Source organism: Callorhinus ursinus, unplaced genomic scaffold, assembly GCF_003265705.2.
Source record: "Callorhinus ursinus isolate GAN/ISIS: 27379988/994484 unplaced genomic scaffold, GSC_fseal_2.0 scaffold48, whole genome shotgun sequence".
Classification (NCBI taxonomy): domain Eukaryota; kingdom Metazoa; phylum Chordata; class Mammalia; order Carnivora; family Otariidae; genus Callorhinus; species Callorhinus ursinus.
Window position 1 is genome coordinate 9,526,265 of NW_027397110.1, and position 19,006 is coordinate 9,545,270.

General features: G+C 50.6%; 1 protein-coding gene across 1 annotated transcript; it reads right to left on the reverse strand.

Annotated features, from left to right (window-relative positions):
• Positions 1-2,388: 2,388 nt before the first annotated feature.
• Positions 2,389-13,831, reverse strand: KDELR3 (KDEL endoplasmic reticulum protein retention receptor 3). The gene is made up of 5 exons (XM_025881777.2): positions 13,550-13,831; positions 8,947-9,047; positions 4,915-5,073; positions 4,172-4,424; positions 2,389-3,291 (listed from the first exon to the last, which is right to left on the reverse strand). The coding sequence occupies exons 1-5, from the start codon at positions 13,638-13,640 to the stop codon at positions 3,251-3,253; spliced, it is 645 nt and encodes a 214-aa protein (XP_025737562.1). The 5' UTR covers positions 13,641-13,831; the 3' UTR covers positions 2,389-3,250.
• Between the last annotated feature and the right edge of the window lie 5,175 nt (positions 13,832-19,006).

The window sequence follows — 19,006 nt, forward strand, 5'->3', positions numbered from 1 at the left end:
TTAGAATTCACTGCCAGGTTTCTTCTGTCCGCCAAAATGATCCAGTCTGTAATAACAGATTTTGTAAAAACATATATATATAGCCGACTGGAAGAGTTTCCCCCCCCCCAACTTCTTGCATGTTGAGGATACTTGAGCTATTTTTCATCTTAAAAGAAAAAGTAAGGTATTAGGCCCTTTTATGGGAGCTCATTTTTTTGTTGTCCTGAGTTGGGGGGGGGTAGGGGGGAGGGTAGAGGGTTGAATTCAGAAGAAGATGGCATCTGTGCTTTAGGTTGCTCTCATTACTGGGTTAGAAAACCAAGAGGGAATTCCCTGCACATTTTCTGTAATGCTTTTTAATGTTCCTCAGGCCTGATGAGTTTTTAAGACAGTGCTTTGCCATTGTCTTTTTGGCTGATTGCTTGTTAAGTGCATTTGACAGTTTAAAAAAATTCCTAATTGGTTTTGTCTCCCTTATATTCTGCCTTGCCCCTTCCCAATTACTGAAAAATAACCATTTTAGTCTGGTTAGGACATTGAATTCTTGAGTTTTTTAAGTGTATCTTTTAAATTAAAAACCCCAAGTGTTTATTGCGATGGTTAAATGTAGCATCTCAGCATCTGGGTGGAAGCTGCCTATTTTTCTTCCCCACATAACCAGGGACCATCTGTGAAATTCATTTTCCAACTAGATAGCTGCTCTGAGCAGAATGAACATAAATGCTCACTGAAAATTTATTAGCCAGTTAAATAACCAGTTAAGTATGCATTCACCTGCAGTATAAAAACCACCTTTAATTATAAACAGAATATACTCGGTGGCAGTTTCTTTTTAAACTCAGTATCTGTAGAGCTAGAATAAAAGCACCTCTTTGCTAGCTACTCAGCCCTTTTGGCCAAATTATCTTGAATAAAGAACCTTTGGGGGTCTAAGAAAGCTCTTAATTCTCTTCATACTCTTCTCTGCAGTGCTTTGTAAACAGCTTTTGGATGCAAATTTTCTTCAGCATCCTTTTACACTCAGCTTTTTACAGGTAGGTAGTGCTTAAGAAAAGTTACAGAGGACTAAAGCCTAAGTTCTCACTTTTCTTCTTCCTGAAGGTAGGTGAGTTTGTCCCCTTGATAGTGATACTGTTTTACTGAGACTTCTATAGCACATGGGCCTAGAAGGAATTTTCTGCTCTTGTGTTCACTGTAATAGGACAGGGAGATCAGACAGCCCCAGAACCCTCTTCCATATCCAGTGTTGGACTATTAATTTTTTGTGCTATTATTGGTATTGTTCATTAACAATGTAGTTAAAGGGGGAAGGCTCCACTGCATTCTTTGGCTAAGGCCCGAGGGTGCTTGCTGGTTTGTAATATCTAAATACTTGAGGTTTTTTTTTTTTTTCGTTTTGTTTTTCTTTTAAAATTCTTCAGGGAGAGAAGGGATGGTTTCTGAGGGGTTCTGAAAAGTATGGTTGAATGTGCAACATACAGGTAGGTTGTCAGCATCAGCTGAAATGTACGCATGTAAGAACTTTGACATGTTGTCTCCCTTTCCCCCCACACATACATTTTCTTCTTCTTTAACTATACTTCTTTTTTCCCCTTCTTCTAGAAATTGAGGCTGAGGGAGGATGGTAGGCACAGGAAAACTTGGCAAAACTGCTCTGTGCTTTTAAAACCAAAGTGCCCCCTCACCCTCTGCCAAAAAAAATATATATTTTTTGGTCTAAGCACTGACCAGTCCATTATAGAGATTTCTTTGATTGTTTTTAAACAGAGGTGCCACCACAAGGGGTGTCCTACTTACTCTCTTGCAGGTCTTAAAGTATCCCATTGTGGGAAGGGTCTCTGGGCAAGCAAGTGTTACTTGGTCAGTTGCTTGCTTCCCTTTTTCCACCAGGGATGTTGTCATAAGTCAAAATAACAGCATATTCCAAATCTCAAAGCAATTGTGGCCTGAGCACAATTGAAATTTAGCAGAGTTTTTCCTATATAGCTTTAGAGTAACTCTTCTGCTTCTCTGTCACTCATAATTCAGGTTCTGCCTTTGCTTCAGAACATGAGCAGAAGAGTCCTCATGTGATGCTAGTTATTGCAGTCATGGTTGAAACTCATTTAGGGAAAGGATTTCAATATTAAGCTACGGGGCTGCTTCTCCCCAATTCCTCCCTAACAATCCATTGTGTGGACTTCTCTCATCTAAAAGGTTGGTGGCTTTTGCTTGGGATCAGTGCTCTATTCACGTTCTTGCTGGTCTCTGAACACATTCCTGTTGCGTTAAGACTTGAAAGATTTGTAGATGTGTGATGTTCAGGCACAGGATGCTAAGAGCTATGTTACTATTCTTAGTTTGTAAATTGTCCTTTTGATACCATCTTGTTTTCTTTTGTAGGTATAAATAAAACACTGTTGACAATAAGGTGTGAACTTTTTATTGCTTGAAAATTCTCTTGACTATAGTCCACTGGTAGTTTTCTTAAGAGTTTTTATTTGCTTCAAGACCACATTTGGGGGTGTTTGAGTAATCACCCTAGCACCTGAAAATGTGAAAGGGAGGTGGGATTGATTGGCACAAAGCAACAAGGCCAGGCACCTAGTAGGTAAAGCTTGGTCATTTGTTTCCTCATTGGTAAATGGTCATCATGGTGGCAGTACCCACCTAGGTTACTGGGATTAAAGTACTGTGTGGAGCTGCTGTGAGCCATAGCAAGACCCAAGTCTGTTTTAAAGGTGAGGAAGCAAACTACTTCAGTCTAGCCAAAGCTGATAAATTTGGCTTTTGCTTGTGGCTTGAAGACATAAGTTGAAGTAATACTTCACACTTGTAATATTAGGTCACCTCTGTATCACTCCCTAAACTTGAAAGTGAAAATCAAATACCATGTTTCTAGTACTTGAAGTCTGATCTTTGGGGGCATTTGCCTTATACACAGACATCTTTCCAGATGGGATTGACTGTTCCTTAGCATGAGGGTCACGCTAGGACCTCGGGAGCAATAGTACATGGGTTAAGCTAAGATTTCTTGATAATCCAGTTGATGTGAGGCCCAATGCTTGTGTAATTGGCCCAGGTTTCTTATTCCTGCTATAATTTAAAGGGCAGATTGGTGAGAACGTCTTCTGCGTAGAATGATCAGTGCTTTGCTGAAATCCACACTAAGCATTTTTCTCATTTTAATTGTAACATTTGGCCCGAGTCCTGTAGAAGTGGTCCAGGAGAACATTTCAAATACTTTGTTCAGTGTCCTTGTTAAGGTGTAGAACCATCTCTGGGGCCCTCAAATTGGCATTGGAAGACTTAACTTCTTTCCTTTAAGGACTAGAAGATGGAGATGAAATTACAATTTATCACATGAAAAGACTCCCTTATAAACTGCAGTTTCTCTAATTCCCAGTTCATAATAGGAGTTTGTTAAAGCCAAGGGGGAAACTTCATCCAAGGTTAACTATAGACTCATACACCCCGCCCCCTCCTCAATCTTGGATACTGTTCCCACTTTCCCTTAGGCCATAAACTTGGCCTCCCTTTCTGTTTCACATCTGTCCAGTGCCTTTGAGATCTGCCCAAAACAGGTGACCTCTGCCTACACACGGGTGACCTCGTGAACAACCATAACTGCCCCATCCCTAGTCTCCCTACTTGGCTGCCTTTTACTCTACACGGCAGCTGCTGGGCTGCCGCTTGAGCCTTCCAGTGGCTGCGCTTAGCGATCAGTGCAGTGCAGACCCGTAACCCCTGATCTTGCTTGACCTCTGAGCTCTCCCAGCTTTATAGATTGTGACCACATTAGCCTTTTCGTCCTTTGACACCAACCTGGTACCATTCTTGGGGCTCCTACATAAGCTATTCTGTGGAATCTTTCTCCTATATTTTTCTTTTTTCTTTTTAATTATGTTAATCACCATACATTACATCATTAGTTTTTGATCTATATTTTTCTAACCAAGTATTCTGTCAAATGTCCTCCTACAGTTCTCTCTACACAGTGTTTGCACAAGTACATGCAGTATCTAACTGGTCTGTATTTCTTCATGGTACTTGTTTCCTGGAAACACTTGTTCATCTTCCATCAACTGAAGTAAAAGCACCAGGAGGGGCAGAGACTTTTATCTATACATTCACTTCCAGATCCCCTCCTATTGAGTGGGTAACTCCTTGTGTAACCCTCCAGAGCAACCCTGCTCTGTCTGGTACCTACCTTTGGTCACATACAAGTAGAAGAAGTCACAGTAGAAGATGGTTTGTACTACTCCAGACACCACTGCAATTTGGTCATAGAAGTTCTCAGTCTGATACCGCCTGATCCAGTTAGCCAGGTAGAGTGCCCGGTACAGCCCAAGAAAGAACAGGTAGTGAGTAGTAATGGTCTCAGCCTCTCCAGTTTTACTGATCATGAAGAGCTGGGGCAGGATGGCCACTGACTCCAGGTAGATAGAGAAAGTCCAGAGGACCTGAGCCAAAGAGAGAAAGTGGCCAGAAGAGGCAGATAAAGACCATGAAGGGGCCCATCTCTTTAAAAGGATGTAATTACTGGAATAATCTAGTACAGCAAAAAAAAAGTTTCTGAAATAAGTGTATCATTCCACCCCTCTGTAAATACAAAATATTTCTAAAAGATTGAAGCAAAGTGCTTTTTTTTACATCACATGAACATTTCTTTAGAACATAATTTTTAATTGCTGGGGAATTTTATTGTCTAAACTCGTCTTAATTGAAACCATAGTTTCTCAAAACGTAGTCCGGGAACACTAGCATCAGAACTTGCTGCTACATTTGCGGGCCCCCAGATTCTTGGGCTGCAGCCCAGACCTACTGAGTTGCAATCACAGCCTGGACTGTGCTCTAGTAGCCAGCCACCCGTGGGACAGAAGGTCTCAGTAGCCATAAGCAGTGCTGTGATGCCTGCTTTGTTAACATAATGAGTTGGGTCCCTTCTCTTACCTCCAGGGGAGTAAAACTGTAGTTCTCAAGGAAGGAGAGACCAATGACGGGGACCAGAAGAAACTCCAGGCGGAATGTGTCATTCTCACTGTCAAATGTTTTACGAAATTTCCCATAGATCATGTACACTGTGACATAGGCACAGAGGAGAAAAACCACCTAACAAGGGAAAGAAACACGTGGGAATCAAAGAAGTCATTTTCCAACCTATTTGCTGGGTTTCCAAGCTACCCTGAGTTGGGACCTACCAAATAAAGGGCTAGTGCACTGCCCCAAGGTGGACAAAGTGAAATGTGTGTGCAATTTCTCTTGAGTCGTTGGCCTAGATGCTGAAGCTAATGACCCTTTTGTTAAATAACTCCATGCTTCTAATGAGGACTGATGGCATTAACTATGAACACTCAAAGGTGCCCAGCCTTTCCTTACGGCACAGCGTTAGGGAGAAGACCAGAGTTGGTCTCTGTCCGGGGATTTAGCAGTGGCTGGAATTCCAGGGCTCTTAACTCAAATAACTGGATCTGCCTCAGTGACTTGTGAGCAGTGTTGCACCAGGACTGACATCCTTTGAATCAGCTGATCCTTGCTCCTTCAGAAAAGCTTTTTCTAATCACAGTAGCTGCCCTCCAGCACGTGATGGTTTTATGGTTTGCCAGAGGTTCTCAAATTTGTGTGCGTCAGAATCACATAAATGGCCGTTGTTCCCCCCCTACCCCCAGAGTTACTACTGACTCAGTAGGTCTAAGTAGACTTGAAGATCTGCATTTCTAGCAAGTTCCTATGTGATGCTGATGCTGCCAGTCCAGGAACTCACTGGCCTAGAGAACTCCTATTCGTACTTCAAAACTCAGATTACTTTCTCACCAGAATGAGGCAAATATACTTTCTGTCACCATAGCCCCATGGGAACCCATTCACTGCCCCCCATGATCACATGTTCTGTAAATGTCTGTGTACCAGTCTCTTTCCCCTTTGGGAGGGGATTTCTGTAAGAGGGTCCTGACTTCATGTCTGCCTCCAAATCCCCAGCCCCTAACTCAGGGCCCAGCACAAAACATGCCAGAATGAATGAATCAGTCAATGAAGTGATCACTTCGTCACTTCACAAATGTAGAAACTGGCCTCTCTGAGGTTCCTACAACTCATTCAGCCATGCCAAGGGCTGGGTGTGCAGTCCCTCCCAGGGCTATCCAAGTCAGACCCTTGGGCAGAAGAATGAACTAAGTAGGTGGTGTTTGCTATTTCTGTGTTGACTTTAAGTAAAGACCATGATTTTAGGACCTCAGACTGAAGTTCAGCACCCCATAGATAACATCAGCCATTCCAACAAGATGCCTGGAATCCCAAAGGCACATCTCTGATAGGGAGGGGAAAGAGAACCTGCCTTGATTAAGTATCTTCTGGGTGCTAGGCACTTTACATATATTTTCTCACATAGTCTTCACAATAGTTCTGCAACATAGGTAGAACTCCCCTCACATAGCCTTTCTTCCTTAAAAACGGAACTATTGGTGATGTGCCCAACTAAAAACTACACTTCCCAACCTCCTCTGCAGATAAGGATGGTCAGTAGTGTGCCAGTGAAAGTCACTGGGTACAGTTTGGAAAAGGCTCTTTACAAAGGGCTTAGCCAGCTGGCAGACACCCTATTGCTTTCTCCCCTTCTTCCTCCTTCCTGCCCAGAATGTGATGTGATGGTAAGGAGTTCTAGCATCCATTTTGTGACCCTGAGGCAACCTTGAGGGTAGATGTCACATTTGGACTCTGTATAATTTGCAGGGCCTCTTAAAGAATTGAATTTCAAGATGGCAACAGCAAAGCATTAAACCAAGTGTGGGGCTCTTCTGAGCAACTGCACAGGTCACACATCTGTGAGTCCTGGTCACACTAAAATGATGGAGCAGAAAGTTAAAAGGAGTTGCCATTGCGGCCCTGGACAGCCCACCTCCAGATTCCATATTATGAGTAAGGTAAAAATAAACCTTTATCTTATTAAACTAACTCTTTTTAAAAAATATTTCTTTATTTTAAAGAGAGAGCACGAGCGGGAGGTGCAGAGCCAGAGGGAGAGAGAATCAAGCAGACTCTGAGCTGAGCACGGAGCCCAACACGGGGCTCAATCTCACCCCTGAGAGCACGACCAGAGCCGAAACCAAGAGCTGGACACTTAACCAACTGCGCCACCCAGGTGCCCCTAAAATAACTTTTATTTTAAGTCTCTGTTACCAGCATCCAAGCAGTAACATTCCACTTCACTGACTCTGAAACCTGTGCTCCTTTCACTAACCTATGTTGCCTTAAAGAGTTCGGATGGCTGAGGGGCGCCTGGCTGGCTCAGTCAATGGAGCATGTGACTCTTGATCTTGGGGTCGTGAGTTCAAGACCCACGTTGGGTGTAGAGCTTTAAAAAAAAAAAAAAAGCTATGAAGGCTGATTAAAAGCTCAGAAAATGCCTCACCCCAACATAACCTCTAATGGTTATGGCCCAGAACCTAAGACATCGGAGTGAAACCAAGAGATGCTCAGTTTCTCCTATAAAACAGGGCTATGCTTCAAAGCAACAGCTTCCTATCACAAAATGAAGTCCAAACTGTTGACCTGCGCCATCTGCCCTCCCCCAGCCCTCTGATGGCAGCCCCACCTCCATCGGGCAGCCCTGGACTGCTGAGCTCCCACCTATCCTGTGAGCACAGCAAGCTTGTTTCCGTCCCGGTGGTCTTTGCACCAACTATTCCTTCTGCTGGGAATGCTCTCTGCTGATTAGCCCATGGCTGGTTCCTTGTGTCACACAGACCTTGACATTTATGTCACCTCTTCAGAGAGGCCCTTCCTGGTCATACTCCCTAAACAGCTTCCTATTCGTTCTCTATCACATCACCCAGTTTTTAAGACTTTTTTTATGGGGTGCCTGGGTGGCTTCATTGGTTAAGCATCTGACTCTGGATTTCAGTTCAGGTCTTGATCTCAGGGTTGGGAGTTCAAACCCCAGGCTCCATGCTGGGCATGGAGCCTACTTTAAATAAACAAACAGGTGCACCTGAGTGGCTCAGTCGTTAAGTGTTTGCCTTTGGCTCAGGTCACGATCCCAGGGTCCAGGGATCGAGCCCCGCGTTGGGCTCCCTGCTCCGCGGGAAGCCTGCTTCTCTCTCTCCCACTCCCCCTGCTTGTGTTCCCTCTCTCGCTGTGTCTCTCTCTGTCAAATGACTAAATAAAATCTTTAAAAAATAAAAATAAATAAACTTTTTTCAATTAAAGGAAATGTCACCCTATTTTAATGATTTGCATAGGCTCATCCCTAGCCAAAGATCTTCTTGCTTGTTTTATTATTTGCCTCCCCACTTAGAATATAGGTTCCATGAGAATAGGAGCCTCTTATGTCTTCTTCAAGTTCCTGGCTCATAGTAGGTGCTCAATAAATCGTTGTCAAATGGATGTCGGATGGATAACCTCTCTGAAAGCTCAGAGTTCATGTTTGAATTTTTTGCTTATTTTTTAACCATTATAATAGCTAACCTTTACTGACTGTTTAATATATGATGGCTATTGGGCACCTGGGTGGCTCAGTCGGTGAAGCGTCTAACTCTTGGTTTCAGCTCAGTCATGATCTCAGGGTCGTGAGATTGAGATGGGGCCCGAGCCCTGCCTTGGGCTCTGCACTCAGCGGGGAGTCTACTTGAGATTCTCTCCCTCTGCCCCTCCCTCCGTCCTCCCCTACGCGCGTGCGCGCGCTCTCTCTCTCTCTCTCAAAATAAATAAATCTTAAAATATATATATATGATGGCTATTGTGTATTTGCATGTATTACCTCATTTAATTTTCACCACAAGCCCTCTCAGGTGAGTAATAGTATTATCCTCATTTTGCAGATGAGGAAAGGGAGGTACACAGAGGCCCGAGGCCTTGCCTGAGCGCAGGTCCCTCAGCGGCTAACAACACATCCAGGTCTGCCTGCCTCCACCGCCTGAGTTCACAAGCATGCTCTCTGGGTCTGTTGGGCTCAGCAGCCCCCGCCACCATGGCCACCCACCCCCTCACCTTCATGACTGTGTTGTAGATGGAGATGAAGTTGGTGAACAGGTCCAGGTACCTGGTGGTGAAAACGAGAGCAAAAAGGATCTGGCTCTTCCCAGAGATGCCTGTGGCCAAAGGAGGACGGGAGACAATGAGAACACAGACTCTCGGGCCCACCAACACTCCAGAAGCCCAGAGCCTGAGCTCAAAAGGACCACAGGGTGTCCAATCCCACTTAGTGACAACACCCTGTCCCCACACGGTCCCTCGCTGAGGGTCAGGAAACAGCCCTTCCCGCTGGATCACTTGAGTTCCTCTCATGAGCACGAACACCGAGCTCCCAGGGCCCTGGCATGGGCCTGCCCAGGTTTGGTTCCCGGCTCTGGTAAGCTGTGGCGGGGGGTGGAGGCGTCTCTTTGCTCCACCCCGAGTTCCACTGGCAGTCCCCAAAGCTCTGTCTTCTGGAGAGCAAGTCATGGACTTTACAAAGTGTCAGTTCACCAGGGAGACCACATTGGGTGGAGGAAAAAGCAGGGCCAGAGGAGCATTCTATTTTCCAAATTTTAAAAATTAAAAATACCTTTTGTTTAGTTATAGAAGTTTTAACTATTTTTACCCTTCGTAAAAAAAAAAAAACAGAGAATACATAGCTATAAATAAAAAAGCAGCAGTCACCTGAATGCCCAAGACTCAGTGTGCGTCCTCCCAGACCTTTGCTGGCACACACATGTGCACGTATGACACACGTGGCCACATCAAGTTGACAAAACTGGGGTCATACTTCTCATGCTATCGCCTCACCTGCTTTGGTCTCTCTTTTTTAACTTTTTATTTTGAATTAATTTTAGATTGGTAGAAGAACTGTAACGATAGTACAGAGTGGTCCCATACACCCTTCACCCGGCTTCCCCCAACGGTGACATCTTGCCTAATCACAGGATATTTACCAAAACTAAGACATTCCCACTGACATAGCACTGCTGACCAAACTCCGGGCTTTATTCAGATTTCTCCCATTTTCCCACTCACACCCTTTTTGTGTCCCACAAGCCAATCCAGGAATCGATGCTGCATTTAGCTGTCACGCTCCTGAATCCCCCTGTGGCCACTCTTACTATGTCACGGAGGTGGGTCCAGGGCAAGGCGAGCCCTGTCCTACCTCCCGTTCCGTTCCTTTTGCTTGACGGACAAGCCCACACCAGTCGGGACACCTCAGCAAACCATTCCCATCAGTGATACCTGTGTTTCTGATCCAAAGGTCAACTCTGTCCTCATTCATCCAACCTCCCCAGAGCCAGCTGAAGGCAGTGTCTGTTCAGAACCGCATCCTTCCCCTGGCTTCTGCGACCATCCACACTTGCTGGCTCACCGCCCCTGGCCGCTCCTGTCCTGGCTCCCTAATTGTTGGAGGGCTACCCTGGCTTCTCCCTGTCTCTGTGCCACCTCATCCCACATGCCAGGGATGCCCCAGCTCTCGATGCTCCTCCAAGTTCTGACCTATATAGGCCAGCCTGACCAAACTCACCATCCCCTCAAGCCCCTCCTCCTGTCTCCCCTCCTTTGAGAATGCCACCACCATCCCCTCAAGCCATGAAACCAAGAGCCATCCTTGAGTCCCTCCCCCGTGTCCCCCCCAGCTCCACTATGCCCACTTCCATGCCCCTTGCCCGCCCGGCGCCCTACCTTGAGGTCTCACTGGTCTCCTCAAGTCCTTACCTGCTGCCAACCCCACCCCCCTCCATTCCACTTACCAACCAATGGCCTATTGGTAATGGATCGACTGGGGACTTTGGCACCGAGAAGTGACATTACTTGATTAAGGGTCTGGTTCCTTTATTCGCCTAAACGATGCCTTATCTATTCCTCTGGTGCTCGACATTTTGGGGAGGGGGACAATTTTATTTTATTTTATTTTTTTTATTTTTTTTAAGATTTTATTTATTTATTCATGAAAGACAGAGAGAGAGAGAGAGAGGCAGAGGGAGAAGCAGGCTCCCCGCTGAGCAGGGAGCCCGATGCAGAACTCGATCCCAGGACCCTGGGATCATGACCTGAGCCAAAGGCAGACGCTTAACCAGCTGAGCCACCCAGGTGCCCGGGAGGGGGACAATTTTAAAGACTGAGGATGAATACCACTGAAGCCCCTAACATTCTGGAGGGTGCTGGGTGCCCGTGCCAGCCTTCCTAGCAGTACGGCCGGCCTGAGCCTCACACTCCTCATTGTGAAAGAAGTGGCCTCATACAGGTGGGACAGGACTGACCGGAAGCCTAAAGAGGACTCAGTGAGAAGGCGAGTGGCCCCCTTGGGGGTCTGGGACTTGGACTTGCAGCAGTGAGGCTGGCTGTGGGCAAGGGTGCCCACTCCAGGCATGGGGCGTGGAGTCCAGGAGGCCAGCTCTGGGCTACACCTACTGCTCCCCCATCTCCCAGACGCCTCTCAGAGAGGTCCTCAGCACCATTTAGGAGGGTCCAGGAGGGGACTCTGGTAGGGGACAATTCGCTCCCCCCCCCCCCAGACTTCCCCAAGCCCTGCCCTCTCTGCATCCTCAGCCTGCCAGGTTCCTGGGCTTTGCTCACATTTTCCTTAGTGCTTGGGAGCCCCGGCAAGCTTGAGCACAAAGGTTTTCACACTCTATCGAAAGCAGTGAAAGATTTCCACCAGAGCAAGCCACGCACAGAGGCCCAGGACATAGAAGAGAACCTGAGCCGGTACGCGGCCAGAGTCCCTCAGGGGTCCACTGAGCACATTTGGGACCCACTACAGCCCTGCCTCCATTTCACAGATGGGGAAACTCAGGTTCGAGGTCACACGGTGAGTCAGTGGCTGAGTGAGAACTAAGCCCCAGTGTCCTACCTTTGGGGGGGGGGTGAGGAGTGGTCAGGGCAGGTCTCACCAGGCTCCGCATCTCGGGGTGGACAGGGCTGGCATCGAGGCACCTCACCTCCTCAGATCCCAACCAGGCCTATGCCAACCCCCCCTCCACACACACACAGGATCCAGCACCCAGCTGCCCTTTTCCTTTTTCTGTAGCACTTAGCACGTCTAACAAACCTATCATTTACTTGGTTGCTTCGACTTTTGCTTGTTGGCAGTCTCCCACTGCTAGAAAGTCCGCTTCCCCAGGCTGGGGCTTCTCTCCCTGCTCTCCCCGTTATGTCCAGCGGGCCTAGGGCCGTGCTGGTAGAGTGGGTTGGGGAACAGCGCCCCCTCCTGGTCATGGTTGCTCATCCCGCCCAGGGCCCTCCGCGGAAGAGCAGGGACAGGTCCGAGCTAGATCCCTCCCCTCACCGGAGCTGGGAGCCCCTCCCGGGGCTCCTGCCTCACTTCCCCGAGTGGGAATCTGAGGGGCCGTGAGTGCCTATCTCTCCAGAGACCGAAAACAGGTCCAGAACCACTCCCTCTGCAATGCCTCTCACACCAGCACCCACCCCTCACCCCTCACCAACCCACCCCCCGCCCCCACTGCTCTCTCTGCCCCCTCTCTCGGTGGGTCCACACAGCTTTCAGCGTGACCTGCTTCCGGTCCCTTCCGGGCCCCCTCCCCTGCTCTCCAAACTTCCATCACTCCCCAGTCCCGACTCCCTAGCCTGAAAGACAAGGCCCCTTCACATTTGGACCCCGGCGCCCCTGCCACTCATCTCCCTTACGGACCACCCCCAAATCAGGCTACTCGCTGTCCCTGGGACATTCCCTGCCCTCTGCGACCTGTGGGCTTTTGTACCCCCAGTGCCCTCCACACAGCACACCCTTCCTGGGCGACACCCTGCCCGTCTTCCGGGACCCAGCACAGAGCTGTTCCCTCCATGAAGCCTTCAGGGGTCTGCTCTCTGCCTCCTTGGCCCCCTGCCCAGCCTGCACTCATCTCTGTATCCCCTCAGCCCAGTGCCAAGCCCAGGGTGGGTGCCTCCGGGACACCAGCAGACAAAGATGGCTGCAGGAGGCTTGAGCAGCCTCTTCATGCACTGAGTCTCTTTGGCTACCACCCGTCCCGCTGTGAAACTTCTCCAAACCCCCAGCAGGGTTTCCACATTGCTGGGACCTCTCCTGCCATCCCTGGGCTTCTGCTCAGGGGCAGCTCCGGGCTCACCGGGGCCGGGCCTGGTGTCCCTCCTGCCACATCACAGCCGCCTGTGCGCTCACAGGCGGGGGAGGGAAGAGGGCCCAGCCCGAGGGGCTGTCTGGAGGGGGGCAGGGGAGAGGGTGGGGGAAGGAAAGAGAAGGCCCCGGGAATTGCAGGCTACTTCCGGTGTGCATACCTCCCCCGACCTCCCGATCGCACCGCGCCCGAGGCCTCCCCTGCTGCGGGGCGAAGGGAGGGACTGGCAGGAGCCAGAGGGTGTCGCCTCCTCCGTATCCCCGTCCTCTTCCCACTAGCAGTGGCAGTGCCAAGGCAGGGACGGCGCGGGGGCGAGTGGAGGCACAAGCCCACCCTCCGTCCCTAATCTCCACGGGCCCTCCTCCTTTAACAAAGTCCAACTTGAAAGTTTCTTTGGCAGCTGAGCTGTGCAAAAAGAGTTTCAAGCACCGCCAAGCCGAAGTCCTCACCTTGCAGGCAGGCGGCATCGGCTGGCCCCGGCCCGCCCCCGCCCCCCCCCGCCCCCCCCGCCTGGGGGGGGCGACCCTCACCCGAGCAGCACTTGGACCTCCAGATCTTCCCCAGGAGCAAGATCATGGCCAGGAGGTGGCTCAGGTCGCCGAGGATCCGGAACACGTTCATGGTGCCCCCGGCGGCCCGACACCGCGCGCCGCGAACTCCCGGGAAACTTTGTGGCGGGCGAGGCGGCTGCCACGTCCCCGGCCCGGCTCTGGGTCCCGCGCGCCGCTGCCCGCGCTCCGAACCCCGCGCTCCCCGCCCGCCGCCGCTCCGCCAGCGCACTCCCGGCCGGGCGGTGACGTGGCCGGACCGGCCGCCGAGCCAGACGAGCCAGGAAGCGCCGCCGCCCGAGATCCCGCCTCCCGCCCGGCCTAGCGCCTCGGGCCCGGGGCGGGGCGGCCGGGACGAGCCGGAGGGGGGGGCGGGGGGGCGTTCCGGCCGCGGCCTCTGCTGCCGCCCCCCCCCCCCCCGCAGCCCCCGGGGCCTCCCGCACGCCACCTCGGGCCAGCCGCCGCGCCCGGTCTCGCCGCCTCAGTCCCCTCATCTGGACCCCGGTGAATAAGGCGGGCGCCAGGGTGGAGTGGGGTTCCGCGGGCTAGCGCTTGGCAGAAGCCTCAGGGGCTGGAAGTACCCCATAAATGTCACCCACTGCCCCTGTCACCATCAACCTGGGGTTCATCTCCTCCTTCCTTGGAGCCCGATACCTGGCCCTCTCACCTGTTCACTGGGAGAGCCACCTTGTTCTGCCCTGACCAGTAGGAGGTGAAGGGGGTATAAGTCATGGCCCTCAAGTTTGGAGTCAGGCTGACCTCAGGTCCAGCCTCCCCGCTGTGGGCCTTCCCTCTTGGCCTCAGTCGATTCATCTGTAGAAGGAGGCTACTGTACAAAAAATGTTTGTCAGGGAGATCCAGGGAGATCCAGTAGGCTTTAAGTCCTCACTTTGCAAAAAATCCTGGTGTTTTCCTCTTCTTAGTATGACAAGATGATAAACAGGAACACAGGCCAGGAGACTCCAGGGGGCCGTGGGCTGTTGGCCACCAAGGTGGGAGGCAGGAAGGGGGAAGGGCGAGGGACCACCGGTGGGCAGGAGTCCTCCCAGTGCTGTGTGGCCTGAGCAGGTCCACCTACCCTCTCTGGACCTTGGTCTCTGCATCTGTAAGAGCGGACTGCATGAGCTAAGGGCCCTTATTACCACCCTCCTTTTGACCCCAGCAGGCCCTTGTCCCACCCAGGCCCTTCATCTCTCCCTAAACACTGGCCTCCTCCCATCTCCATCCCCACCACAGCCAGAGAGGCTTTGCTATGATGGAATCTGTCACTCCCCGACTCATCACCCTTCCATGGCTCCCTCACCATGGCTCCCAGGGCAAGGCAGTCCTCTGAGACTCTCAGTGTGGTCCAAGGGCCAGCAGCATCTGTATCACGGGCGGGCAATGCAGAATCTCGAGCCCCACCTCAGACCCACTGACTCTGAATCTGCGGTTAAAGAAGATCGCTGGCTGATTCATGGGCACATGGAAGTTTGAGAGGCACTGATCTAAACGATACTACCGCTTTTATTCCCATTTTACACTGGGGAAACTGAGGCACCAAGAGGTTAAGTCACACAGATGCTAAGTAGTGGAGCCTAGATTCCAACACACTGTCTGACTCCAGGGTTTATGCAATTAGTGTGGGTTTTTTTAAAGATTTTATTTTAAAGTGGGCTCGAACTCATGACCCCAAGATTAAGAGTTGCATCCTCTTCTGACTGAGCCAGCCAGGCACTCCCAGGGTTTATGCAAATAAATAAATACATTACACTGTGGGTCATCATGGGAGATGATGAGCTTTCTGTCACCAGAGGTTGGTGAGCAGGGGGTGGGTGCCCATTTGTCAAAGATGCTGCACTGGGGACTTCTGTCCTGGCAGGGAGGTTGGGATAACAACAACCATCAGGTATTGAGCACTGACTGGGTGCCATGCATGGGTCAGGCACGTAAGTGAGTTCTCTCCAGCCTTGACAGGCCCCCTCCGCAGTAGGCTTTAAGTCTTCACTTTGCAGGTGACAGCTAGGGAGGTCCAGGGAGGTGAGGCGCATGGGCCAAGTTTCTCTGGGAGGAGGAGTCAGGCACTCGTTTCGGGGCTGTGACAGATTCTGAATGGGCTGCTCTGATCCCCGTTCCCCTTCCCCCCCCCCCCCCCCCCCCCCCCCCACCCCCGACCCCAGGAGAACTGACAGAGGCCAGGGAAGGTCTGAGAACCATGATGGTGGAAGGGACAGAACCCTGGCTGGATGGCCTCAGGACCAAGATCTTGAGCCTGCCATGTCCTCTCCTTGGGCCTCAGCTTTCCCATCCATTAATGGGGATAATGAAGGGGAAATTATTGCCAACTGGTAACTTGGTCCTCCTTGCATCTAGTCTTTCCAGCCTCCCCAGGAAACCGATACTCCCTGTCTCAAGACAGAGAGCTCATCACCCCCATTTTAAAGATTTGTTTATTTACTTATTTTAGATAGTGCACATCTACAAGCAGTGGGAGGGGCAGAGGAAGACGGAGAGAAAATCTCAAGCAGACCCCACGCTGAACACAGAGCCCCACTTGGGGCTCAATCTCATAACCCTGAGACCATGACCTGGACCAAAATCAAGAGTTGGCCACTTAACCGACTGAGCCACCCAGGTGCCCCATCATCACCCCCATCTTACAGATGAGGAAACTGAGGCTCAAACTTGTCTCTTGTTCCCCCAGGTCACATAGACCCCTCTCCCCAAAGTTCTACCACTCTGTTCTTAGTAATGAGCCCTGCCTTTCTCATACTTACCCCATCTTTAACGTGGAGCATTTTTCAAAGCTCCTTGTGGAGAAGAGGAAAAATCATGAGCTTATTTAAAATACTCGGCCCTTGCCCATGCCAGCACTTTGGCCACCTGCACCATCAGACACTATCTGTCCCTGATGCTGGGTGGTTCTGGGCGTGTCCCTCATCCCCGTGAGCCTCACTTTCCTGACACCCCAAATGTGTCTGCTGTAGGAATGCAGTTGGGGGGAAGCCAAGAGGGAAATTTCCTTCAGCTCAAAGGGCAAGGGTTCCTTTTTTCCCCATTAACAAAGCAAATTGTACATTCAAAGTCAAAGGAGAGAGAGAATGGGGGAGTAACTCAATTACAGAAAAAAAATGTGTACAATGATCTCTTTTCCTTCCTGGTCCTAGCTCTTTGTTATACTTCACCGCTCTAGTGAATATCATGCCAACTGCCTCGAATTCTGTGTGGTTGTAAAGTGAAAACCACTATCCTGAGGATACCCCACACTTAATTGGCTGCCTTTCACTGGGCAGGGCCCTGGAAAGAATGGGGAGCTATGGGCCCCAGCTCCTGGGACTCCCTGCAGGTCACTAGGGGCCACTATGGCTTCCTTTGGCATACACGCACACACAAGTGGATGCTCACCTGTGGAAGGAAAGAACTCTTCCCAGGCCCAGGCAGCCCGAGGTCCCACTCCAGAGGCACGGTCAAGTCCATTCCCTAACCTAGGCTGAGGGTAGCCTTTCTCTTCCTGCGGTTCTGCTCCAGGTGTTCGGGAAGCACCCCCTTCCCCAATATCTTTTGAGTGATATGCAGCAGGGCAAGTACAGTCCAATTTTTGCACAGCGGGAAACCAACGTTCCAAAACCTCTCCTCCACTTTCAGTTCCAAGCACATTTGTAGAAGACCAGCTGTGTGCTGGTGCCTTACAGGTTGAACCTAGAGGCAGCCTCAAGGAGCCCTTGGGGCACTGTGGGAGGCCGTGTCCGTGCATGCGTTAAATATAGCACAGATGGAGAGTAATTACCCTTGTTGGCAGAGAGTTGAGAGGAGGATTGCAGTTAGGAAGGCTTCAAACGATGCCCCAGTGGGCTTTGCAGGATGAGTAGGAGCTTGCCTGAAGGATAAAACCTAGGAGAAGAGAGTAGGAGTCCCAAATAGAAGCAACCACGTGTGTCAAGGCACAGAAATATGATACAACCCACTCTCCTAGCGCATTTTATTTGTACAGCTCTTTAAAAGATGGGAAAACGGGGAGGGGGGAGAGGGGAGGGAGGAAGGATGAACGTCAACGTTAGACAGATCCTTGTTCAAGTCTGAAGTTTCACCACTTACTGATGAGCTGTCGGAATTTGGGCAATTCGTTTTACCTTTTCAAGCCATACTGTTCTCATGGGTAATCCGGGTATAAACCAAGTACGGACTTCATAGGTTAGTTATCAGAATCGAAGTTAGCTAGGTACCTAAAGCACTTTGCAAGGAGTAAACCACTCATCAAATGCCGGTCCCTTGTTCCCCTTTACTGGACACTGAGGCCCAAAGAGGGCCCGCAAAGCAGAGCCAGGAGAAAACACAAAAATTCTGTGTTCTCAGAAGGCGATCACTCCCTCGCCGGTTTATTCCAGAAGTGCAAAAAAAGACAATTAAAAATAACCTCTGGGCCCGAGGAAGCCTTGTGGGGCGTTAGAAGTGTTCTGTATCTTGCTTGAGTGGTGATTACCCGGGTTTTAGGCATATGTAAAAATCCATCCAGCTGTACTCTTAAGATACATTACAGTTTGTAAGTTACACCTCAATTACACAAAAAAGAAAAACATAACAAACCTTGCGACGCGACGCTGGCGACAGGTGTCTTTCTGAGACACCAAAGACCCCTCTCTGAGCGCGGGGCAGGCCCAGCGCCCTGCGCTCCGAGTCGTGCGTGGCGCGCCTCGGCCGCCTCGAGGTTCCCAAGGCAACCGCAAGCCGCTCGCCGCGTCTCCTGAGTGACGGAGCGTCAGCGAAGACCCGGAGCCCGGATTGAAGAACCGGAGCCACGGAGCAAACGGCCCGCGGGGGTTGGGTGGTGGTGGCTGGATAGAGGTGGTGGCTGGCCAAGGGCGGAGGCGAGCGACTGGTGCCCTTCGTCCTTGCGCTGGCGTTCTTGAAGGCATCTGGCAACCACCACTCCCTAGCCCTGTGACCACAAACTGCTGGGTGAATACACCTCTGGGATTCGCTCTCAGCTTTCCCGGAGGGGAGATGGACCGCTTGGCTACTCCCCAATATCACAGAGCGAGTCAGGGGCCAAGGCAAGCCCTGCACCCCGGTGGCCTGCTTTCCAGCTTGTGCAGCCCAGCCAAGTGGAAGGCTCGTAGGTAGAGCTGGGTGCTGGCACCTCCTTGGGCTCTGGTTCCAGCTCAGCCAGGAATTTGCTGTGTGGTCTTCAAGTCCCCTCTCCTGCCTGTGTCGCAGAGAGATGGGACAGCACCACCAATAGCTCAGAGTAGCTGTTACCAAGTGTGTGAAATAGGAGTGTAAAAGTGGCTTATAAACGGTAAAGTGTTGCACACCTGTTAAGGACCATCCCTGCTGCTACTCTATTGTCTTCTTGTCCTCATCATCAGTCCGGCCCCAGCCGCGGGCTCGGTGACAACCAGATGCCCAGTGAACCTGGGGCTCCCCACTCTCCATGCCCAGAGGTTTACAGTCTCCGGGTGA

What these genes read in the sequence shown, in the direction of transcription:
- KDELR3 (XM_025881777.2), bottom strand. Translation starts at nt 13,640, where the DNA reads ATGAACGTGTTCCGGATCCTCGGCGACCTGAGCCACCTCCTGGCCATG. An exon ending in TCTACAACACAGTCATGAAG is followed by an intron (nt 5,074 to 8,946) that starts GTGAGGGGGTGG and finishes TTCCCTTGTTAG; the next exon opens with GTGGTTTTTCTCCTCTGTGC. An exon ending in CTACTTGTATGTGACCAAAG is followed by an intron (nt 3,292 to 4,171) that starts GTAGGTACCAGA and finishes TCCATCTTCTAG; the next exon opens with TCCTTAAAGGAAAGAAGTTA.